This window comes from Melanerpes formicivorus, unplaced genomic scaffold (assembly GCF_026170545.1).
Source record: "Melanerpes formicivorus ecotype bairdi unplaced genomic scaffold, bMelFor1.0.p_v2 SCAF_1, whole genome shotgun sequence".
Lineage (NCBI taxonomy): Eukaryota > Metazoa > Chordata > Aves > Piciformes > Picidae > Melanerpes > Melanerpes formicivorus.
The window spans coordinates 19,423,588-19,449,452 of NW_027142353.1; the positions used below are offsets into that span (position 1 = coordinate 19,423,588).

The window sequence follows — 25,865 nt, forward strand, 5'->3', positions numbered from 1 at the left end:
TGTCTTCTATCAGGAATCTCATCCAAACCAAAATTCTTTCAATTGGCCAAATTTCCTGATTTTAATTCGGTCTTCAGGTAGAGTTTCCCTATTTAGAGTAGATGCTCATAATGTGGAGGACAGCAAAGCAGATGAGGAGTTACAGGCTCTTTTGTTCAGCTTTAATACTTTTGTGTTGCTATTTTTGCATTTTTAACCATTTTGGACCTGAAGGTAGTTACAGCACTTTTATTCTTGCAGTCCTTCCCTAGAGTCCTGGGGGTTTTGGGTTTTTTCTTTCTTTTTCTTTCATAATTGGGACTTTCTTCAGAGGACATTACCCATATATTATCTAAGGTTCCTGAACTGTGCCCAGATACTCTCAGGCAAAAGCTGAGCTGTGCCTTCAGGATTTGCCCTGATTATATTTGTATGTGGGGTCTGCTGTGTATAGGTGTACAGTGCTTTATAAGCTGTGACAATTTGAGGCTCTTCTGACTTTTTCAGGCACTTCGTCTCAGTAACGCAGCTATGGCAAAAACTACCACTGGTCAAATAGTAAATCTTCTGTCAAATGATGTGAACAAATTTGATCAGGTAAGAAGTATTACAAATCTTTTCAAGGGGCTTAAAAGATCTGGGGTTTGAGTTAAGAAACAATTATCAGGTGTAGACTAAAAGTTCTTATAATTTATTCTAGTTGCTTCTTGAACATCATGGAAATAAAAATGTTCTTTTAAAATATGGGAGGAAAATGTACTTTTCCTCTGCCTTACTATTTTTCTGCTGTTTTTTTAAGCTCAGAGGAATGTTGGTGCATGAAGATAAAATAAAATCAATGTAATATGCTTACACTCTGAAGGTCAGGCACCTGTGTGTAAACTTAGTCTCTGAATGCCTCTCACTGGATGCCTTATTAACTGCTTCATGCAAAGGTGCTTCCTCAACTTTGTATTAACAGAGTTTAACATTTTAGTTAAGTCCAAAAGCTAACTTTTGTTTCTTAACTATTTGCCTAGGTAACAATTTTCCTGCACTTCTTGTGGGCTGGACCAATACAAGCTATAGCAGTAACAGTGCTTCTCTGGATGGAGATAGGCCCATCGTGTCTTGCAGGAATGGCAGTTCTGATTATTCTTCTTCCTGTTCAGACATGCATTGGGAGGCTTTTTTCTTCCCTAAGGTAAGGTCATGTATGCTGGATTGTAGGTATTTTCTGTCCTGGGTTTGAAAATGTGCATACTGGATGCTGGTGGAATACTGCTCTGAGATCACCTTCTGTCTGGTGAGGATTTTGCTTTGTCTTTCTTTTGATGTGAGTTGCTATTTAGGGACTCAGTGTTCTATCTTCCAGGAATGCTGAAAAGAGCTGTTTCACATTAGATGTCTGGTATATGAAAAGACTTGAGCCACTTCTGCAGATCATGGGATAGAATTGTGTCACTCCTTGAGCTTTGCCTTCCTGCATTGATGCTTAGGGAGCAATGCTGTCAGTCTTCTGATAAGCTTGACTTACTGGGGTGTCCCGGTTTTGAGCCACGAGCTGTACAGGCCAAAGGGACAGAAAATAGATTTTACTCCTTTTCAGGGAGTAAAAATAAAAATACTGTACACTGATTGGAACTTTAAATGGAAATTCTGTACATACACAAAAGGCATTCAGGTATAATGAATACATTATACCTGCTCAGCCTGGAGAGGAGGAGACTCAGGGGTGACCTTATTGCTCTCTACAACTACCTGAAGGGGGGTTGTAAACAGGCAGAGGTTGGTCTCTTCTCCCAGGCAGCCAGCACCAGAACAAGAGGACACAGTCTCAGGCTGCGCCAGGGGAAGTTCAGGCTGGAGGTCAGGAGGAAGTTTTACACAGAGAGAGTGATTGCCCATTGGAATGGGCTGCCCGGGGAGGTGGTGGAGTTGCCGTCACTGGAGGTATTCAGGAGGAGACTTGATAGGGTGCTTGGTTACATGGGTTAGTTGATTAGGTGGTGTTGGGTGATAGGTTGGACGCGATGATCTTGAAGGTCTCTTCCAACCTGGTTTATTCTATTCTATTGACAAACTAGGCCAAGCCTACCAGGCCAAAGCCTTCCAGAAACCTCCACCCTAACCAGCCTCAGCACCCCCACCTCAGGCTTACCAGACTTCATCAGGCCTTGTGTAAGCTCAAATTCCCCTGCCAGCCAAAGCCGTACTGCCCCCCCACCCCGCCCCAACAAACCATGAGATTAAATGTGTGCACTCTTCTTGAGGAGGAGAGAGAAGGGGAGAGGAGAAGAAAATGCTACCGGTTGTGTGTTCCCTTAAATAGAGGAAACATCAGGAAATGGAATAGAATAACATATTACAATATCCTGGGACGACCTGTCTGTCCCCCTGTGACTTTCTGTCTTTTGAATGACTTATTCTTTGTGGTTATCTTGAAAGCGCCTGAGCCTCAAAACCACCACATGAGGCAATACAGAAATTGCAGCAGAAAGCTCTGAAAGTTTTGTGTTCAATGATCTTGCTCTTTCTCCTCCTAAAAGATGCAGAGAGAAAAAAGGGGAAGGAACTGGGAGAGAAAGGGAGAAAAACATGATGGTGGGTTTTGTGCCAGCTATGGGGTTTCCAACTGTAAGGTTCTAGGCTGTGGGGATATCAAAAGAGTTTGCAGTAATTTCTTATTATCAGACAAATTTAATTTGTTTTTCTGTGACTTGCTCTTAAAGACTTGGCTCAAGTGGGAATATTGAATTATATCTTCAATATGCTTGCTTCCTAACTTTCTTATGTAATTAATCATGCTCTACTATCTGCGCATCCTGAGTTCAAAAGTGGCTTTTGCATCTAAATATTTTTGTGTGTTTTACTGTGTACACATCTGCTTAGTAGGGTTATGCATCTTGTTTGCATTTGCATTCAGGGTAAATGGTTTCCTTCTATCTCTTTGGATAATTTTATTTTTATTTTTAAAGTCAGCTGCTGCTGTTTTCAAGTTGTATTTTAAGGCAAGTTTTCCAGAAGTCCTGAGAACAGCATTGGTGCTGCACAGCTAGGTATAAAGAGAGAGCTAATAGTTGCAAAATGAGACTGACTGATAGACTTCTATTTGTTACCACTATGATGATCTTCATGATGAGTTGCTATGCTCACAGGCTATTTCTCTAATAATGAGCCATTCAGTGTTCTCTGTTCATGTTATTTTTTTTTAAATAAACCTCTCTGTAGAGAAATTCCAATATTTTCTTACATGTGCATTTTTACTGCATGTACAATATGTATGCATAAGTATAAAGTTATTTCACTTGGGTTTTTTTTTAGTTTGAAGTTTTTGTGATTTTGAACTTTGAGTCAATAGTCAAAATGCTTTGCACTTCACTACAGTCTTATCCATGGCAGTAAGCATTATTATCCATGCTTTAGAGATGGGAAATGGGCACAAGGACATTAAGGGACTTGCCCAGGGTCAGACAACAAGGTGACAAATACCTGGAGAAAGTTCTTTACTGAGAGAGTTGCCATTGGAATGGGCTGCCCAGGGAGGTGGTGGAGTCACTGTCCCTGGAGGGGTTCAAGAGGGGATTGGACGTGGCACTTGGTGCCATGGTTTAGTCATGAGGTCTGTGGTGACAGGTTGGTCTTGATGATCTTTGAGGTCTCTTCCAACTTTGGTGATACTGTGATACGGTTTTAAAAAGTCAGTCAGTGGCAATGTAATGTTGTTCGGGATTTCCCACCATTCATTCAGCCACTTGTTTGCATGCAGTGCAAGGGAAAGAATTTGTTATCCAGAAAAGCTTTTGCTTGTCTGCGTGCGTACGGATCTTTGTATTTGCGAACAGAAATGTGCTGCGAACAGAAGGAGTTAATGGTAAAAATGAAATGGATTCCAGCTCTGTAATGATGAGTGTGTTCACACAGCAATTGCTGGGAATCTGTATGGATTTAGGGAGATCAGCATATGAAGAAGTAATTTAAGGATTAAAGCTTTTGCTAAAATCCAGGCACGCTCAGTGTGGCAGCTAATTTGTGCTATTATTCAGCATTGTGCTTGTGACCCAGTCTTGTAAAGGCAGATAGGCACACCAGTTTATGATACGGGCATTAGCTTCAGTGCTGTCGGAGCTTGCAGAAACAGACTCGGTATCCTCTGGAGTATGGTACACGCTGTATTGCTCAGTATCGCTTTCACATGCACAAGTACTAGAAGTTCTACAGAATACACAGTACTGCGTACAATATTTGAGAAATACTTCAGTTACTGGACTAATGAATATAAATAAAATGGTCTTAAGAGCTAAACCCTTCCACTGCTTAGTCCTGCATCTGCAATAGTCTCATGTAAAACCCTTCTTTAAAACTGTGTAAAACTTATACATGATTAAAACCCATTAAATATGCCTCATGAAGGCAAAAAGGATTTTTTTAGCTTGCTTAATTTAGAATGTTATTGGTATCACAGAGAAGACTTTTCAGATGCTTGAAGAATTTTCAGGTCTTTTCCTATTACACTCTTAAGCATGCTACATGAGCATGTGCTTCCTAGTCATCCTGATCTGCATGTACTCTGAATTTAGTATTTTTAAACCTGGAGAGTAGTCTTCCTGTCCTGCTAATTGCCGTCAATGTGCTGTAAGTTTGTGTACTCTACAGCTGCCTGAAAGAATGCTGTAATGTGGTGGAGTATGGTCTCTGTTGTCTCTTCTCCCAAGTAACAAGCAACAGGACAAGTGGAGCAGGCTGCCCAGGGAAGCAGTGAAGTCACCATCCCAGGAGATATTTAAGAGATGTATGAATGAGATGCTTAGGGACATGGTTTAGTGGTGATGGCAGTATTGCGTTTACAGTTGAACTTGATGATTCTAAAAGTTTTTTCCAACCAAAATGATTCTATGATTGTACTGTAAACCATTATATAATATTTTTGAGACTCTGGCTCCTGGCATATATGTACAAAATGTAGAGGAGTATAACTTAAAAACAAAAGAAACCCCAAACAAAACAAAACCAACACAGAAAAATACCTTCCTGGCCCCAACCTATTGAACATTGTAAAGCAAGTTGGAAGGCTATAGTTGCTATAACATTTCATCAGGAAAACTGAAAAATTACTTTGTGAGAATTATGGACTTATTGATTCATACAGTTTAAAAAAGACACTTCTATTAACTTTCTTATTTTGAGTCACCTTAACCTTCTGTTATCTGGAGACCAATTCTGGGAGTTAGGTCTGAAAGATGACTGTTTCAGAAGATTGCAGGTAAGAATTGTTTGCAGATGGGTAGCACAGGCTAAATTTTGCCTTTTGAAGTGGAGGTTTGTGTATGGAGAAGAAAAGATGAGTTCTCTCATTCTTTGAGGAATTGTTTTTCTTTTACTGTTTCTTTTTGAAAAAGGAAAAGATGATTTAGCAAAAGATAATCTTGTTCCTTGTCAGCACGGTTCTTTTAGGTTAAGCTGTCTTCCTCAGTCTTAATAAGAAGCCTTGACTGTGCTAGGGCTGAGTTCCTACATATCTTTTGTTAGTTTTCTTGTATAAATGTTTCTTAATACCATGCTTCAGCTATCCTAATATTATGGAATGCTGGTGCAGAGAAAATTTTTTTAAATGATGAGCAGGTGCCTGGAATTCTTTCTACTGAAGTGCTTTGAACATGGCTATTTCTTCCAGAGCATCTGAGAATTTTTACAGGGGTCAGCTTAACCTGACAAAACCTAGCCGCACCTTCTAAAAAGCTTGTGGTTTGTTTTATTGTTTTGGAATTTTGGTTGGTTGGTTGGTTTTGGTGTTTTTTGTTGTGTTTTTTTTCCTCTTTAAGTATGATCTCTGAATCTTAACTTTAATCAGTATATACGAAAACAAGTAGTTTAGCAAGAAAAGGCATTTTTCTCAAATTAAGGCCTGCCATAGCTCACTATGTGCTAAGTATGTTTGTCTGCATGAATGAATTCAGAATTGTAATAGGCTTTATTACCATGGTTTATGCATTCATTACATGGCTTCTAACTTAAAGGCTTTTTTCCTAATTAAAACTGTGACTTTATTATTTAATTGTACATTGTGGTGGGTTGAAAATTTCCCCCCCAATATAAAATTGCCAGACCAGCTCAGTTGGAAAAGCAAATGAAGCTGTATTTACAAGCAGAACTACAATCTGAAATATGAAATGCAATGAATATGTACAAAATATACAATGTTTACATATATATACAATTTATAAACAGCACAAGAACCTCCCTGGACAAAACCGGGGGCTACTGATAGCTTCCCCATTCCCTGCTCCCCTCCCTCCCCCCTGTACATGGGACAAGAGAAAGAGCAGGGAGTTGCTGTTAGTACTTAACCACAGCAAAAATGCATTCAAGGTCAGCAAAGCCAGCAGAAGCACAAGTTAGTATCTGCCAGAGTGAGGAAGCTGAAAAGGGAGAAAGATAGTTTACCAAACTAAGTATGTTAGTTATCTGACCAATGGGATTATTTAGGATTTACCTTTATTTTCTCTTTTACATCCAATGGCAATTTATTTACATTCTATCACTTTCTATTCAAGATCTGTGGAAAATTTTCTAGGCACAGCCTAAAACGACCACATTTTCCAGTTTGACCATCAATGCATATATAATGTGGAACTAAAATATGTGTATTTACCTTAGTGTCATTTGCAATTAATGCTTAAACAATATTTATTTCTTTTGAAAAATCTTGTCTTGATTAGCTCTAGCGATTGTACTGTTACTAAGTCATCTTTGCTTAATCTCCACCAATGGAGGCCAGTTTCTTTAACAACATCAGAAGAGCCTTGTGGGATGACATACTATTTTGACATTTCAAAACCATTAAAAAAAAAAATTTACTGTTTCTGGTTTCGTGGTGTTTGTTTTTTTTGTTTAGTTCTAAATTTAGTATTTGTAAACTTATTTGAGTTTTTCTGTTGTTTGTTTGTTTGTTTAAGGAAACACCTTTTTGTAAGGTGTGTGCTTGCAAAAACTGAGATAGAATTCTGAACATTGAGGTGACTTGCAGTTTCCAGGCAATATCTGGAATAGAGGCATACCAAGTCTGTCTGCTGCATGTCAGCTTTTAGATACTGTTCAGGAAGAACCTTGAATGCAATTACGATTACGTGAATCCTCTTTACAAACAAAAGTAAAAACTTCATCAATATGAGTGTGTTGTGTTATTATAAATAATCTCTTCTCCTATGAGAATCTGAGAATTTTTACTCTGTGCTATTTACAGAAGCAAGACAGCTGCCCTAACGGATGTCAGGATTAGGACCATGAATGAAGTCATAAGTGGTATGAAGATAATAAAGATGTATGCTTGGGAAAAATCATTTGCGGAACTTGTGAGTGGTTTAAGAAGGTAATCCTGGAAAGATATGGCTCGTTACATCATTTGTATCTGTTTCCATTTTTTGCATGTGTACAAGTACATTATTGTGTGCTCTATAGTGCAGTTTACTTGAACATATTTTGTTGGTTTTTAAAACTTTCTGTAGCATGAGTGAAGGAATGAAAATATGTTCTGTGGGGCCATAAAAAGAAAAAAAAACTACTTTGATATTTATAAATGATTTTTTTTATTCCTTGTTGTGATTGTATTTAACACCAGCAGCTGATAAACTGTAGTAGTTGTAATTAACAATTCTGTAGTTTAACGTTTCTGTAAACTGGAAGCAAGAAACCAATATACAGACATTTTCCTTATGAGAAATAGATAGAATCTGACTTTCTGTCCTGAGTGGTCCTGAGCATCCTCAAGTAGTACTCTGCTTTCCTTTCTGCATTTTTAAGTGTTACTCAAGACATCTGAGAAGGGGAGAGAGGAGAAAGACAACAACTTTGACATTCCCTTTCCCCTTTTTTTTCTTTTTTTTTTTCCCAACTGGCAAGACTATCTGAGTGTAGTACCCCAAGGCCTTTCATTTCAGGGGTCCATCACTTACTCATAAATTTGCTTTTTTTTCAATTAGTGTTTGTGCTTCTACTTGACAATATAAGAGAATTTGCTGCTCAGGTAGCTGTAGGATTTCAGGTGCATATTGTTCATCATCTGATTTTCATGTTAGGTTCCCCTCTAGCACCTGAGTAGAAGGCTGTTACTCTGCTGCAGACTTTCTGTTTATTTTATTTTTTAAGGAATTTATTTTCCTTTCTATCCACTTGCAGGCTTGCAAACTTGCTAATATTCCTTGAGGTGTTTCTTCCTATGCATATAATCCTTTCCTCCCTCAGATTATATGATCCTGCACTGATTGAATGTTCTTGATTGATTGAAAGCTTCACTCTCTTGCATGGAGCCAGAGAAGAGGATGTTTTATTTAAAGCTTCCTCAGTGGGTGTATCCACATCACTAAACTTTAGATTTCCAAGTTCAACACCTCATTAGAATTAGAGGCTTCCTTTTTAATGATGGAATGAAACAAGCTCTTCCAAAATGCATCCTTAGCCCTGTTTCTTTTCTCTAACTGCATGTGGAGCACTGTAGTCAAAAGTCTTAAATTCAGACAGGTGATTTATTGCTCAGTACTTCCACAGTGACACTTTATACTTCCTAAAACAACATCTGAACTCCTTTGTTGCTTTTTTTCCTACGGCTGTCCATATTAGTTTTCTTTTATATAAGTCTGTGCCTTAAGACAGTGTAGTGTATTACATATAGCCTGCAGGTAGGCTGTAATTTATTTGGTATTTATGGAGAGTAGTACAAAGAACTTGCTGATTGTCCAGATAGTGAGAGGATTATTAAGGATTATTAGAGGGTGGGAAAAGAGTTTCATCCAGGATTGTAGAAGTAATTGAATTAGACTCAATTCAAATAGTTTATATACAAATGTTCTTTCGCTGTACTCTGGATGAGATCAGAGATTGTGAACCCTTAAGCTGAAAAAATAAGTCTTTTGAAACTCTTTGAAAGTCTGTCAATTCGGCCAATTTGGCAAGTGTAGTGGGAAGGTTGCTTAACTAGCTTCCCAGTACTGCATCTGCGTCCTTCTCTCTAAGTCAGAACTTAAATTAATTCAAATTGCATAATCATAACTTGAATTTCTGATCTCTGTATGTAGTTCCAAGTGGAAGGTAATCAAAATGGTCAGGATTTTTTTGCTGAGGATTGCCAGAATATTTGGAAAGATAAATTAGCAATTTTCATGATTTCATATTTTCATACTTATTTCAAGCAGAGAAGGTTAGAATGTATGGGGAAGGACTATGATTGATAAAGAAAAACCTCTTACGTTTAGTAAGTTAAGCTTGATGGCATCCACAGTATAGATAGTGCAGTAACATTTTGAGGACGGGACTTGGTGAGTCATTTAGAAGTGAAACTAAAATTTAACTGAAGTAGAAATGGAGAACATAAAAAAAAAACCCAAACAACTGCATTAGCAGCTTTTGATTTGCTGGTGGGAGACATGCCTGTGCAGTTCTTCAGTCACTATTCAGGTTGAGTAATAGCCGACAGAACAACTGGCCTCACAGATCAATATTTTCTGAATTATGAGCAAGAATTTCTAGCGCAAAAGAAGCCAGGAGCCCAGGAGCAGGGTCTCTATGGGGAAGGATTTGGCTATCAAAAGAAATACTGCAAATCCTGTGGTCATGCTTGACAGCCAGCAGATACTTGAGCCATGGTTGAACTCTCAATCTTTGGAACTCTTGTCCTGTATTTTTGCAAGTGTATGTTAATCTTTTCAGAAGTTTTGTGACTGAGCTCTGCTGGATTTTGATGGTGGAAGGATAAAGTTTGTGGGTACTTTTTATACAGAGCTGTGGGGTTTTTTTTTTATTTTGTTTTTTTAATCTTTGGAATCTAATATACTACGTTGACCAAAGCAGGAAAAAAAAAAAAAGAATATTTTGGTTTCTGTCTCTGACAAATAATTATTTTCTATAGCTGTTACAGTAATTTTCCCCATTTATTTTCTCCCTTTTAAAATTCTATTATTTGCTACACCATATAACATACTTTCTTTACAATTCTTGAGATACGAGTTGGAGTGGTGCAAAAGGAGGAGAAAGGATATAAAAGTAAAATCCTGAGAATGTGTTTCCTTCACCCTATTGTTGAGGGCAACTGTGTTGAGAAATTGATGTGATTGTTTATATTTTGCATTTTTAGGAAGGAGATTGCTATGGTTATGAAAAGCTCCTACCTTCGAGGACTGAACTTAGCCTCTTTCTTTGTGGGAAGCAAAATAACAGTTTTCATGACTTTCATGGCGTATGTGCTACTTGGCAATGTTATCTCTGCAAGTCGGGTGTTTGTTGCAGTGTCCCTGTACGGTGCAGTGAGACTGACAGTAACTCTGTTCTTCCCTGCGGCTGTGGAGAGAGTATCCGAGGCAGTGATTAGCATACAACGAATCAAGGTAAGGTTATTGATTTGAATGGTATGTGGATTTCTTGTTCTAACATTGTTTTAATGTTGCTGACATTAAAGCAGCCTTATTTTGGTTTGGCAGTTTGGGTTTTTTAATAAAATAACCTCTTTTGAAAATGGAATGTGTTGCTGAGTATGCACATGCAAAAACATGACATGCACCGTAGGGCAGACTGAAATGTAGGGGAAAAGTGTACATGCAAAGAGGTGGTGTAGACATTGAAGTAAGAGGAATGTGTATACAGCTGTGTGTGGTGGGTTGTAATTATCCCCAAAATAAAATTTGCCAGACCAGCGCAGTTGGAAAGCAAATGAAGCTATATTTACAACCAGACTAAAATCTTCAAATATGAAATGCAATGAGTATATACAAAATATACAATATTTACACACAATTACAATTTATAAACAACACAAGAACCCCCCTGGACAAAACCAGGGGGTTACCAACAGCTTCCCCCTCTCACCCTCCTGGACAAGGGAAAGAGAAAGAGGACAAAAGCAGAGAGTAGCTTGTTAATATTTAGCCACAACAAGAACACAGTCAAGGTCAGCAACAGCCAAGCAAAAACACCAGCTAGTATCTCCTAGAGTGAAGCTAAAAAGGGAAGAAGTTAATTTATATAGCTAACTTTGTTAGTTATCAGACCAATGGGATTATTTAGACCACATCATTATTTTCCCTTTTACATCCAATAGTAATTTATTTACCTTCTACCACTATTCTACTCAATCTGTGGAAAATATTCCTAGTCATCAGCTTAAAACTACCACAGTGTGCAGATATGTTGTGAGATGCAGATACGTGTTCAGATGGGAGCTGGAGGTCAAGGCAGGCAGATGGGAACTGTAGCCTTCATAGCCTGTGTGTGCTGCACTACCCTGTCAGCTATAGGGGACAGATGTGAGCCTAGATGGTATCTCAGTACTGGAGTGAAAACTCAAATTCAGCAAGGATGAACATCAGTAATGCTGCTGATTTGGGCAGATGGACTTTATTTTGTTTGATTTGCCCTGTTTAGAGTGTGTTGTGAATAAAACAATCATGTTTGTCATATCTACTTTAGCATAAACTGCAAGAACAGAAGAAATAAATGCAAAATGAATTTTGAATTTAAAACTTAAAAAATCCCAAATTTTCAGGTTATCAAAATACAGAATGAAACCATGTCAGCCATTTTAGAACTTAATTGGGGGAAAAAATAATATTAGTCTAGAACAAGGAAAACAAACACTTTAGGTACAGTCAGATTGCTTTCATAGTGTCACTATGCCATTTTCTGATGAAAGTAGATAAAACCCACCTATTTTATTTTCTTCTTCATGTTCCTGAATGTAATAAATAATCTGGTAAATTTTCTGATTTACTGCTTACTGTGTGAAGCCCCACAAAAAGCTATACATTAAATAGGTAGCCTTTGAACTTCAAAGAAGCATTTTGTAAAAATGTATTCAAATGGAATTAGAAAAGGTTAATGTGTGAAAATCACAACCACATCACTATTTTAGGCTTTAACATTTATTATTACTGCTTCATCTAAACTGTGGGAGGGGAGAGAGGTGCTTGGGTTACTGGATGTTGCACACTGTCTTTTCTGTACTCCCCACATGCCCCATGTTCAGCTGCAGGGCAGTGCTCTTTCAAAGGATCTTTCGTGCTGTGCAAGTTGAGAGACTTGGATGGCTGAAAAGATGCTTTAGAAACAGGAGAATGACACTTGAGCAAAGGCAGTGATGATCTGTTCCTTTTTATCCTTGTCTCCATTTCCAGCATATCCTAGTGATCAGAGGCTTTTGCTTCTGATAGCTGGTTCAAACTCTCTTGCTCTTATGATTCCTTAAGGATGGTTTTTGGAAACTAGATCCAGAATTGAGATTTGTTGGATAAAGAATTGTCCTAATAAATCTGTAGCATCCTTGATGCCATCACCAGTTTTTTAGTTTCCATTTCCCAAATCATTTAAGGGCTGAACATTTTTTCTACTGAATGACAAGATGCTGCCATGCTGCCTGACCAAAGATGTGTTACTGAAATGTGAAGAAGTGGAAAGGAATTAAGAGAGTAGGAAGTATAGGACAAAAAAATAATTAAGATGATGGTCTCTTCTCCCAGGCAACCAGCACCAGAACAAGAGGACACAGTCTCAAGCTGCACCAGGGGAGGTTTAGGCTGGAGGTTAGGAAGAAGTTCTACACAGAGAGAGTGATTGCCCATTGAAATGGGCTGCCTGGGGAGGTGGTGGAGTCACCATCATTGGAGGTGTTCAGGAGGAGACTTGATGGGGTGCTTGGTTGCATGGTTTAGCTGATTAGGTGGGTTGGATAATAGGTTGGACTCAATGATCTTGAAGGTCTCTTCCAATCTGGTCTGGTCTGTTCTATTCTATATTTGGGCACAACTGAAATACTGTGTTTTTTTTTAAAGAAGATGCTTTCTCTTAGGTTTTTGTAGAACAAGTGAAGTTTTTGTGCTGATCTTCAAGCATGTTCAGATGGAGAGAAGGAAGCAGGAGATATGGTTCAGGTGACAATAAAGAATGATAGTCAGAAAGGAAGTAGTAGCCTTTCCTCCATGTTAATTTATGCATACATAAGAACTGTGTGGCAAAAAAATAGTGGCTTCATTTGTTTTTCACCTAAGCTCTCTTTTCCCTTCATTCTAGCTACACATCTGAGAGCCAGTTTGCATCTCTCCTTCAAGGTCATTCACTCTGTTGTGATGGAGCAGTAGGCTCAAGGTCCCTGTGTGAAACAAAGTGAGAGTGGTTGTTTTTCAGAGGGTTATTTTGGCAAATACACAAAATGAGGATAAGTTTCGGCTGGGTGCAAAAGATACAGGTTTCTCTTTCAAGGACACAACCATATCTCAAACTAATGTTTGCTTCTCAGCATCCTGTGGGTGGTAGAAGCTTTATTTTGCTTTGCATGGAAGATTGTCGAATACAAGAGAATGGAAGAATGTTGTAAGATAACATAGAGTCTCTAAGGCTTACTTATTGCATTAGGAAGTTTTATTTGTAGTGTTGATTTTTTTACATCTTAAAAATTCATGGTGTTAATCGTGTGACTTTTTTTTTCCTTCATTTGGACTAGTTTTATTTGAAATCTTCCATATGTGATAGTTTAACATCTTTTAGTTGGATGGCTTGCTAGGATTTAGGCATGGAGTGAAAGCTACTGCAAGAAAGAAAAATTCCCCTTAAACACAGAAACAATAGACTGATTCTCTGCTTGTAACTAGCATGGTATTTCAGCCGTCATCTAAATCCAAATGACACTTCTGAGGTATTTTCTTAAGCCAGACACCTCAGTAGTGATTTAAGCAGTGCCTGGAGTTGTTTTTTTCTTGCCTACTACTCTCTTATTCAGAGTTCTCTTTTACACATGTGTCCATTTGGGCCTGCCTGTCTAAAGCAGCTCTCAGAAATAGTCACCTGGGTGGACTGCTCAGGCATGTCACTTTTGCCTTTTGGTAGAGATAGATGCGTACGTGTATTGAGTTGCAGAATGCTGACTTAAAACACTTGACTTGTCACTGGTCTCTGAAGTGATACTCACCAGATGGAGCTTAAGCAGTACCTCTGTGCCTGTTAACACTCTTCTTGCCTTCCCATGGCTCCTGGCATCCTCCTACTGCTTCCTCTTGGTTACTTAGTTCTGAAAGCTTTCAGTAGCTATCTGCAAGCTGTTAGCTTAGTACTTGTTAACTAAGCTTGTCTTCTAAGATCAAGGTCTTCCTTCTACTCTCAAAATACTGTCTGCTAGAGCCTATTTAAGGACTCTGTGCCCTGGGATTCAAAATGTGAAAGAACTTTTTTTTGGTCTTAAAATAGTGCTAATTCTTATTCTTGAAAATTTTCTCTAGAATTTGCCCTTTTCCTTTCTAAATGTATTTGAAGTATTTATAGTGTAGCATCAGGCAAGTTATGCTAGAAACATGGCAGTGGTACAAACGTGCAAGTTTATGCAACTGGAAGGAAAGTCTCTCACTTGGATACGATGTAGAAGTACAATAGGAGTGGTGCAAGGAGCCACTTATGCAGATGCAAACAATTTAAATTTTTTTAAATGCCCAGAACTTTAAAGGTAGAGGTTCTGATAGTGTTCTGCCTCTTTTTTGTCACTTGAACAATGCTTAAAAGTGACAGTAGGCAGCTTCTTTCTATCTTGTCTCACTTGGGAGAATTATAACAACATAAGCTTTACCATCAAAGCAGTGAAATGATAAAGTGTTTCAGTGGGGGTTTCATTTCTTTGGCATGGGAAGAGGGAATCAAACAATTTTAAGATATATCAGTGTTTCAGGGAAAGGACTTGACAGATTCTTGAAGTCCATTTGCTTCAGGAATTCCTGTGTTATTGAGCAGTGGATTGATAAGAGTCCTGTAGCACTTCTGTGCTACTTAATCTGCACTTTAGGGTTTTTTGGGAGGACAGTTAGCTACATAGAGGTACACTGTTGAAAGAGTTGTACTTTGGTTTGGAAACGTAATCCTCACTCTGTTTGTGGTGGGCTTCCCTTCCCCCCCATAGTTAATGTCCTGTATTCTGCTTCCAAAACCATGTTCTTGGGTTCCTTTCTCAGTCTCACATTAGGCAATATCCTGTGGTTTTCTGTTACTGCAGAACTTTCTAATCCTCGATGAGGTCTCACACTTCGAGCCACAACGTCATGATAATAATGAGAATGCCATTCTTCATGTTCAGGATTTGACTTGCTATTGGGATAAGGTAAATTTACTTATATGAAATATAAAGTACATTGGTGGTGTGGGCATTTTAAGTCTAAATAGCAGTATATCTATGTATATTGTGCTGATATTTTTTATTCTGTTTTTTGTATGTGAGGATTGTTTTAGCATGTCAAGTTCTGTAGAACAGGGCTGAAAACACTATCAAGAGCATTTTAAAAGTAGCTGTTCATTAATACTGTATTTTATGTGAGAATATCTCTTGTTTTTAACAACATTGTAGCTGAGATACTTAAATTTGAGTTAAGGACAGACAGCACAGTAAGGTGGGCCTTAGCATGTAGGGTTTTCTTCTGTGAGCTGAATGCTGATGAGTCAGTCTAGAACCAGTACAATCTTTTATTTCTCATAGCACATCTGAAAACTCTAGAGACTAGTCTGCACATACTTGTTACTCTGTGTATTATAATTGAGGTTGTTGAGATACAGTTTTTTCTCTGCTTAAAATGCACTAAAACTGACAAAATGGTTAGACAAAGGGACAATACACAGGTGGTAAATCTGTTATGTATCAGTTTCCTTAAGGCAGGCAAAGAATGAGTGTTGGTTCTGTTTTAAAACTGCAGTTGAGTATTGTATCAATTTGCCTTCCTGTCCTGTGGTCAGTAGGCATTTCTCCTACAGCAATTTGTGATGAATTGTAGGAGCTATTATGAGGTGTCAAGAGAAGCTTCAGTTTCCATAAGAAATAAGAAAAGTTCAACATTAGTTGTGCCTATAAATTTCGTGACACACGTTTCCCTTTATATACCCTCTTCTCCTACTACGTTGGGTCCCATGAAAGTGTAAAAACATAGATGAGGATCTGCTTACAAGTACTGCTGCTCCTCAGCTATGAAAGAAAATTGCTGTTATTTATTCTGCATTACTTTCTCCAAGTTCTCTTTGACATAAATCTTTCTGAGACAGTGAAGAATTTTTTTTTAAGTTAATTGACATGAAAAACTTTATGGTAAATACATTTTGCTTTAGGACGTGTTTCTTAGTCTTTGTTTTCTTTCCAAACCAACTTTGGTACCACTGTTAACAATTTATAGGAAGTGGTTGCATAATATGCCCATAAAGCACCTTCTCTTTTTTTGTGTGTGTGAGTTGTTTATATTGCATAGAACAGGGCAGCATGACTGGAATTACTGGTTGTCTTTCAATTTTAAAAGAACAAACCCAAACCAATAAACCACCCACTGAACTGTCAATGTAACTTTCATTCTGATATTTAATTACAGTCAGTGTGCAGGGGAGAAGAATTGTTTTCCCTGAAATGTTAAGAGCTGCTCAGAAAGCTTGACTTACATACTCTCACAATGATACAAAAGAATTTTTATAGAGTTGCTGACTGAAAAGATTATGAGCTCTGAGATAGGGAAGCTATAAAAAGAATAATAAAAATATGCTATCCTTTGTCAAGTAACCCAGTTTAGCTTGCTACCCTGGCTAGGTTTCTCAAGACTTTTTGGATCTCTGTACAGACATTGTACAGCTGGGAGATAATTTTTGTTATTTTTAAAGATTGTGAGCCAAAAAAGATACTGAAAGTCTCAAACAAACTACAAATCCAAACCCACTGGAATTAAAGAAAAAGATTGTTTGTTAGGCTTTTAGGAAAACAACCTGACATGGTGTATTACAGGTTAGTAAAAGACAGAACCAATTAATTCATGGTCATGCTCCTGTTTTACTAAGTCAAGTTTTATCTTGAGTCCCACAGGCTAGTCTGATAGCAGTGTGGAACTATGTGTTCTTCAGTATGGGTTTTTACTCATGGGCCTTGAGTTTACAAAACAATCTGCTCAACTGAGCAACTTCAGATTTAAAATTCAAATGCTTAAACAGAAGCCAAAGTTATTTCTCGTAATATGAGTCACTTAAAGAGGAGCCAAGTAGTATAATACTTCTGTGCAATATGTGGCCTCTGTATCCCTTAGGTGGGATAAAATGCTATTTTCTCTTGACTGTAGGACATGTACAGGCTGCCCAAGATCACCTAAAGAGTTGCTGCCCCAGTGTGCTCTGTTGTGTCACTTCATGTCTTGGTTCCCTTGCTTCTGCTGGTATTAATGCTTGTATGCATGACCCAGTGATGAACCAGTTCAGAGGGATAAAACAATAGAAAAGGAATCACTTAGTATGGTTTGTTTGCTGATAGCTGACTTCCATGAACAACCCTTCTGCAGGGTTAGGCAAGAGCAAGCAGCAGCAGAATGGAAGTGAAAGACATGGATAGTTGACAGGTCACAGAAGAGCTGGGACATTTGTGTTAATGAGCTGTTACATGAACTAAGCTTTAATATTAGTCTGTGCTCTAAGTGCCTCAGTTTAGTGCCTAAAAATAGGTGTGACAAATTCAGGACAAATTGTCTTTAATGATTAGCAATGCTTATTTTAAAAAATGCCATGGGTGTTTGTGGCCATACTGATTGCTTGCCTTCCTACTTTTGTATAGAGTCTATGATATCTCAGAACACTGCTTTAATATATAATATTTGGGTATTAGTTTAATAACTCTTGTAAGGTGTTCTGTAATGCTTTTAGGCTCTTGTGATTTTTAATTTTTTTTTTCTTTAAAAGCTACGTAGGGGAGGAAATACCCTCACAGTTCTGTAAATACCAGAAGCACAACTTCAAGATGTCTGAATGCTCTGTGTGTCTGAAAGCTTATTTGTTTTTTTTCCATGTAGACTAATCGATTCAGTAAGAGATATTTTCTCTTTCTACAAACTTTGCATTTAAAACAAACTAAAACAAACAAACAAAAAGCACCCCACAACAACAACAAACAACCCACCCAAAAAAACCCCAACAAACCAAAAAATCTATGGCTAGCATTAGTTGGTAGAGTTCCCCTGAGCATAGCATTAGCTGAGCACCTGAGGTCTGTGCTCTGGGCTGAGAAAGAGAAATAATGGTAAAATGATGGTGGGGAAGTGGAGTGGAAAAAAGGCAAAAAGTCCCGTTGTTGCCACCTTGTGGAAATTAATAGTAGCAACAAAAGTAGTTTTGCAGAGTCAAGCAGCACACACAAGTCTGGGTTCTCACAGCGTGTCTCTGATTTTCATGTGAACCCTGAAGTCTATCTATGAGGAGGCAGCTGTGACAGGGGATGTGTGGATTTGAGTTCTGGGTATGGTGCTGCCTACTCACGTTAGAGTATTTCTCCTGGCTTGTGGAGATAAGTGTGTGCTAGCCCAGCTCTCCCAGCTGTTATAGGTGTGGATGTATGCTGTACTTGCATCTCTCCCAAATAATTTGAAGCAAGTTATTAGTTTCCCCTTTAGTAGTCCCAGAACCTGCTTCATGTGCCGTCTTCTCTGCTGGGTCAGGTCATAACCTCTTCAGTCCCTTAAACTTCAAAGAATGACTGGAGATTTTAAGTAGTCTACAAGCTGTTAAGATGTGCACTAAATATTCTTCACATAGCTCTTTCTTGAATCTTAAGACTGAGATTTTGTTTGATACTTTAAAAAAAGAGGGGGGGAGGAAGTGTTTCTATTAAAAAGCATATATTTTCAAGTTTGCATTTTAGTGTCAGTCATGCTTAGTGTGGTCTAAGATCCATGTAAAGGCAGATCCTATTACAAGGGTATTTTTCTTTAATGAGAGGGAGATACACCAGGCCCTTAGGAATTGTGGTTTAGCACAGCTACTAATGACATGAGCACCCTTTCTTTTCACAATGAACAGGCTTTTTTACTACCTTGAAAGAAGAGGTGCAAAATATGTTGGGAAATAAGCTCTTATGGGTAGTATAACAAAGGATAGGCACACTGAAAGGAATATTAAAGAAACAATCCTAGGGTAGTACCTCTTCACACAAATAGGCACTGTGTTGTCCATTTAAATTATCTTAGAATCCATGATACACAAGACAAAATAGTGTAAAATCAAATGATGTTTTTCTGTTTTCACTTTGGATAACACCTTGAAAAGAAGGAAAACAGACATGGCTTTCCTGGAGCTCCAAAAGAGCTCAAACCTTCCCTTTTCCCAGCATTTGTCTGCCTGCACCAGGTGTGCCAGGCTGGGGCTGTGAATGGTGCCATGGCCAGCAGAGAGCTCCTGTTTCTGAGGCTGCCACCCCAGCCCAATGCTGAGCTGCAGTGAGGATGTGTGGGCTTTGAGGAAGCACTGGTTCTGCTGCCTTTGGGTTCCTTACTCCTGAAACAATGTTTTATGTGTATTACTTCTGTGTGGTGAAGGAGCAGAGTCTTTCAAAACTGTTTGTGAGTTACTGAAGAGGCAATCTGTATGCCTGAATACGGGCACACGGGTTGCTAACTTATAGTTATTTATGCACATTGTTTTCTCTTTTAAAAGAGTTGCTTTGATGTTGTATATTTCATTACCCAGAGCTTTGCTTTTTCTCAAATCCGTAGAATTTAGAAAGCCCAGCACTTCAACAAATTTCATTTACTGTCAGACGAGGTGAATTACTGGCTGTGATTGGTCCTGTAGGAGCTGGAAAAGTAAGTCTTAATGCTTGCTCCATTCTGTGGGGGGTTTCTGAGTCTGTTAAAAGTGATTAGAGATTTAAAAATGTGCAGTTCAATTCTGTGGTATAACACATTTCACATCAAGATACAGGCATTCAAGAAAGGCAGGTGTCCTTCTGGGTGTGGGCAGGACATCATTCAGAGTTGAACAGTAATTTGTACATTGCTTCTAGACTGCATGTTAAGGGTACTAGTGCTCTTCTACTCTTAGCAGAAGTTTGAGTGGCAGGGTGAAATAGGTCATTGTGCCAGTAAACATTGCTTAATCTAGGATATCTTTAACGCAATCAAACGTCACAATTCTTATTTTACTTTTAAAATCTTTTGCAGTCTTCACTCTTAAGTGCTCTCCTTGGCGAGCTGCCTAATGACAAAGGTTTGATAAATGTCACTGGAAGAATTGCCTATGTTTCTCAGCAGCCTTGGGTGTTTTCTGGTACAGTCAGAAGTAATATACTCTTTGACAAGGAATATGAGAAAGAAAAATACGAAAAAGTTTTGAAAGTCTGTGCTCTTAAAAAGGTATGGTTTTCTCTTTGTGTTGTACTTTCACAATCTTTGTTTTTATCTTAGTGTTCTTTCATACGTGGGCTACAAGCTGCAATATATAACAAGCAAAATTGACTGAAGCAAATCATATCACTTACCAGGAAACAAACGCAATTGTTTTTGACATCCGTTATGAGCGCATTCTTGTAGTTCTGAAAACTTTCACTAGAGGGAGGTGAAGCACAGACAAATTAGGAAAAAGCTATTCCCAAATATTTAATTTCATAATTACATTTAGCCTTTGTCAGTGATACAGTAGGTCTGTGTAATTGCTGTAAAAGGTGGAAAACCGATAATCAGGCTAGAATGATTGATTTTGTAAATATCCTGTATGCTTAAAAAAAAGTCATGTATGTTATGCATTATGCATTACTAGTGACTGTCAAAAGAACCTTGGTGCCACGTATTGCAGAACTCGCTGAGCCCAAGAAGTTTTATGAAAAAATATTTTTGAAAGGTCTGTGTGCAAAGGAGTTTGTGACATGAGAGATAGAAGAGGATTAAGCCAGATTTGTCAAGAAACAGCCATTTTGCTTGGCAGCTAAAAAGGTTTTAGGCAGCATGTTACGATATTCCTGTCAGCAGAGACACAGGTGAAAAGTAGATGGTTACTGTGATGAAAATTTTATTGCAAGGTTTTTACACATGGTAGATAGAGTGTTAATATCTTCCTCTGGTATTCAGTCATGCTGTTGCCTAAACGTAAGGTTTTAGTGACTTTAAAAGACAGCAAACTGCACTGAAAACAACAACAACAAAACCCACCACTTCATCTTTGATGGTAGGCTTGCTTTCATAATTTTCTTTCAAATTTATGTATCTTATGAAAGCTGTTAATAAACTTTCAGAATATGTTTTTATATCTTAATATAAAACTTCTGTGTTTACTGAATAGGAAATACAATCATATGACATGGAACACCATGCAATTCTGTTCTCTTATTTGTAGTCCCGAGCCCTATAAATGATCCCAATTTATGTGATGAATGTTCTGGTTATTTCTCTCGGATACATTAGTCTAAGAGTAAAAGTAATACAATTCTTAGGGTCATTGGCAAGTGGAAGATAATTTACTGATAATAGTTCAGTTTTATTTATTGTGACAGCTCATTTCATTCTAGTAAAAAATAATTTAGTGTTATGGTTCCTACTTTTTATCTTCTGAATCACCAGCAAATACTACTTAACTCTAAGAACAGCAGAGCACTTCTCTCTGGCAAAGCTGTAAAAGAAAGTGAACTTTAAGATCTCACCTGGTTTTTTCCAGCTTTCTTAATTGTTTTGCCTGAAAATGCGAAGTCATAAAGTAACTGCAGGTATTTTATTTAGTATGAATCCTTACATTTTAAGTTGAGATAAGTTAATATTTTTCAAATAAGCAAATGTTCTGTTGAAGCAACTTTGTTGGTATTTGAAGTTAACATTATTAATTAAAAAAAAAATAAAATCATGCTGTCTGTTTTTTTTCTCATTAACAGGACTTAGAATTATTAGCAGATGGTGACCTAACAGTAATAGGAGATCGCGGAGCTACACTGAGCGGGGGACAGAAGGCCCGTGTAAATCTGGCCAGGCTAGTAGTTTTTGCTGTTACTAGAATTTACAAAATGTCAGACTTCAGTGACTAAAGTAAACACATCTACGACTTTATGATACTGACTTTTCTTTCAACCTTTCAGAGCTGTGTATCAAGATGCAGACATCTATCTTTTGGATGATCCGCTGAGCGCAGTTGATGCTGAAGTTGGAAGACATTTGTTTGAAAAGTATGTTACTGCTCTGTTTTCATTTAGAATACAATTTTTATCTTGTAATTCCTTATAGAAAGCTTGAGAGAGCAATTTTGGGGAAGATGGAACTCTTCACAGAATTCTGTGCATTCACTTTATTTTTTCTCCATTTTACCTCTTTGGAAGACATACTGTTTTTCCCTCTGTGTCTTTAATTTTGTTCTTTATTTTTAAAAGACTTTTAATTTTGGAATTATTAGTTTAGAATTGTCCTTTCAGTATTCAGGATTCCTAAGGTTGGAAGGGACCTCAAAGATCATCGTGTCCAACCTGTCACGACAGACCTCACCACTAGAGTAGGGAAGACACTACTGCCCACTGCAAGATTGAACTCATGACCTTCCCATTAAGGGTCTTATGTGCTACCAACTGAGCCACCTTCTCTTGCTTGCTTAATGTCATACATACATTTTCTTGATGAGAAAAACATCAGATTTCATACATGAGTATTGGGGTTTCTGAATCTCATGTTTTACAAATATTAGTACTGAGTGAAGCACAATATGGAGTGAGATTTTAAATTACTTTTTAGTTTGCAGATTTTTTGGGGCAGTAATAAGCAATTGATTCAAATGGCTAAGGGAGAAGACTGAACTCAGATTCTTGAGTGATTTTTCATTTTGGTTCTTGAATGGTTGAAAATTTCAGGTAGGTGAAACGGGGACTGTAGAGTAGGCTGTGAAGAGCAGACATAGAAGAAAACAGACTGTATGAGCTAACCATCAAAGAGAGAGATTGGACCTTCCTTTCTCCATTCTTGAAGAAATAGGAGAGTGTTCATTAAAGGTCAGGTTCCCCTCTCAATAATTTTCTTCTCAGTCTCTCTCTTCTTTCAAATTGCCTAATCTGCAGTACATAGTGAGTATGAGAATAATCCAGTCATTCCCAGCCAGTGATTCTTGCTTGCTTATTCTTAGCCTGCAGCTCTCTGTATCAAAAGCTATAATCTAGAATTTATTAGAAGGAAGAAGTTCCATTGACTGAATTCAGTAGGCTTTGATTTGAAGCCTTAAATTAGAGTGTTTTCTTGAGCATACTTGCATCCTTTGAATTCCACGCTCCAAATACATGAATTAATTTGATTTTACTCTTGTTCCCTCCTCTCCACCTCTAAACAATCATAAAAAAGTGTTCTTGCAAAAATGGTTGTCAAATTTGAATTGATTAGTACTGCATGTATGTTTCCTTTCCCTGTCTGGGGAAGCTTTTCATATCTGAGTTTGAAAATTGTATATCCTGCTGATGTTTACAGTTTGAAATCTGAAGATTGCTCTGAAACCCTGTCAACATTTTAGTTTATTGATTTCATCAAATAGCTAGTGTTTGTTTTTGTTAGCCAGCATGGAGTAAGAGTTTTATAATGCATTGGCTTTACGTTCATTACTCTGTGCAGGATCATTTTTGCCTGCCATGACTGATAGATGGAGTTCATTACTTCTGTAGTTCACCTGCTCTTTCAAGTTGCTTTAATGCCTATTGAAGCTACCTAGGCTTTACCTGCTGTTTTTCTGTTTCTGCACAAGATTGCTCTACAACTCCAGCACCTGACTGTTTCAGTGCCTGAGTTCTGAGTTCCCTAGCTCATGGGGTCTTTTCACAAAGTGGGAAAACACGAAAATACAGTAGTTGCTTGCTAAGGAGGTTGGCTTGCCTCTGCAATTTACTGTACATTTTATGTGAGCTGTGACATGAGAGCATCTATATCCTACTGCAAAATCTGAAATCTGGATTTTTGTACTTGAAAAATCATAAAGAAGATAGAAAACGTTGGTCTGTGGTGATGCCATGAGTTTTGCTGATAAATATTTGGGGATGGGGAACAGCAAGGAGGCTACTTCAGAGAATTGGAAACCCATCAAACTAGGTGGGGGTTCTTCGTTTGCTTTTGTTTAGTTTTTCTTCCTAACTCTGGGTCAATTTGAGACAGATGGAAGTAGAATGAAAGCATTTGGTGGAGAGAATGAACTAGGTTGGTAGTAGTGGCAAAGAGAGCTGAGCAATGCCTCTCAGATCAGGATCTTCAGGGAGGACTTTTATTACAAAGAGAAGTTGTCTTCTGAGGAGTATGTGGCAGCTGTAAAAGGTGCCGGGACTAGTGGGGAGAGTGTTATGTTCAGTAGCTCGCTTTGAAAAACAAGGCAGGGCATGTTCTTTAATTCTTCCTGAATAGTGCTAGAAATGTGGAAAAGACAGAGAGCACTTGTGCAAGAATCATTTCTTACAACATGGTGCTCTAAGGAATGTCCGAGACACCACTTCATACAAGCTGTCCCCAGGAGTCCAAACTGCGAGGCATAAAACAATGGACAAGATGGAGAAAATGGGATTATTTAATGAGAATCTGAAGTGGATATTGTTCAGTTCACCCACTTTTTTTTTTTTCTTGTCTTATTTTTTTCCCCTTGTAATTTTATATTTAATTAAATTAAGAATTGTTTTTAGAAGTATCTGGTCTATGTATGCAGCAAAGATAGGTACGTTCCTAGTTATTCCCTGAAGCTACAGTCTGTGGATGACTGGTTCATTAAATTTCACTTCTCCCTGTTCAGTTCAGCTACTGCAATAAACAGTTTAAAATATATGAATACTTTTCAAATTAGAAAGAATGCAAGTAGCATAGCTCCAGTGGGAAAAAAGTCCACAATATTATTAAGGGATTGTGTCTCTTAAGAATTTCTCCATAATATGGACAAGTTGTTCCATGGATGATGGAGCAGATAAAGCCAGTTTTCCAATGAATTCTTCTCTTCTGGTCAGATTCCCTGGGGCCTAGTAAGGTGTAAACTAGAAATTCCTTATTTTTGTATTATTTGTAGCCTCTTATCCAGTGAGTTCTCTTGATAGTTAACAGTAGGCATGCTTCAAACTTTTCTCAGTGGGGAGGCACTAGTGTAGTTTTGTGGGTTTGTATATATTTGTGTGTGTATATGAAAATACACATCTATTTATATATATATGTAAATAAAAATAGCTTTTCATTGCTTTCAAAGGAATGTGATATTTAAAAACCTTTAGTTTCTAAATGAGGGACAGCCATACAGATACAGCATAATTTTCCTCATGAAGTTTGGAATAGTCTGTGATGTTTTAAGAAAATCACTGTTGTGTTTGGATCCCAAGACATTTCCTACTCTTCCTGTGCATATTCGTAAACATATTTCTGTGGATTACATGGTTTCACATCACCTTTTGATAGAAGCTAAATTGTCCCATTCAGTGATACTGACTCAAAAGTTGAGTCTGTAAGTGAAGTTTTTATTCCATCAGTCTGTTGAGAGAGATGCTGTCTCTAGATACACAGATCTGAATATTTACTTTGTTTAAAGTAATTTGATGTTAGAACCCTTAGGAATCCATGAATACTTCCAGTCTGATATTTCTTAAAGTGAAGTATGCTTATGGATCTCCTGTGACACTGGAACTTTTGAGGGGAAAGTGCTATTATGGAGGTGTAGGTAATGAAAAGCAAGTGGAGCTCATCACTCATGTAAAACTAGCAGATAAAGCCTGCATGTCACGTTTCTGTAGAGGGTGGTTTTGGGTTTTCTTTATTGTTGTTGTTTGGTTGGGGTTTTTTTAATTTTTTTTTTTTTTTTTTTAAGTATTCAATATAAAAGCAGAAAACCCCACTTGCAGAACCCCAATATGGTTGTGTGCTTTAGTGGTCTGCAGGTCTGCAGTTGCAAAATGATACTATGAATACAAAAGCAGAAATGAGCTCAAGAAGGAGGTATGCAAATTATCACAGGAAAAGTTCATAGAGAACTACTTTAAATGCTAAGATCTCTGACTCAAGAGGTCACTAATACATGGACTCTGGAAGCTAGAAATATGTACCAAAGGAAGCATCACTCTGTGTTTACTCATATACTTTTTTCCCAGCCATCCTCTGCTGGCTGATGTTTGGAACAGAACCATGGATTTTGTGGATTGGTTGTAC

General features: G+C 37.9%; 1 protein-coding gene across 2 annotated transcripts in view; it reads left to right on the plus strand.

Annotated features, from left to right (window-relative positions):
* Positions 1-25,865, plus strand: part of ABCC4 (ATP binding cassette subfamily C member 4 (PEL blood group)) — a 165,355-nt gene that overhangs the window by 28,610 nt on the left and 110,880 nt on the right. For both annotated transcript variants that reach the window (XM_068169145.1, XM_068169221.1), the window contains exons 5-13: positions 487-576; positions 999-1,162; positions 7,202-7,327; positions 10,085-10,334; positions 14,972-15,076; positions 19,470-19,559; positions 19,917-20,108; positions 21,614-21,708; positions 21,815-21,901. In XM_068169145.1, the coding sequence (XP_068025246.1) occupies positions 487-576; positions 999-1,162; positions 7,202-7,327; positions 10,085-10,334; positions 14,972-15,076; positions 19,470-19,559; positions 19,917-20,108; positions 21,614-21,708; positions 21,815-21,901 (1,199 nt within the window). The remainder of the gene's footprint in view (positions 1-486; positions 577-998; positions 1,163-7,201; positions 7,328-10,084; positions 10,335-14,971; positions 15,077-19,469; positions 19,560-19,916; positions 20,109-21,613; positions 21,709-21,814; positions 21,902-25,865) is intronic.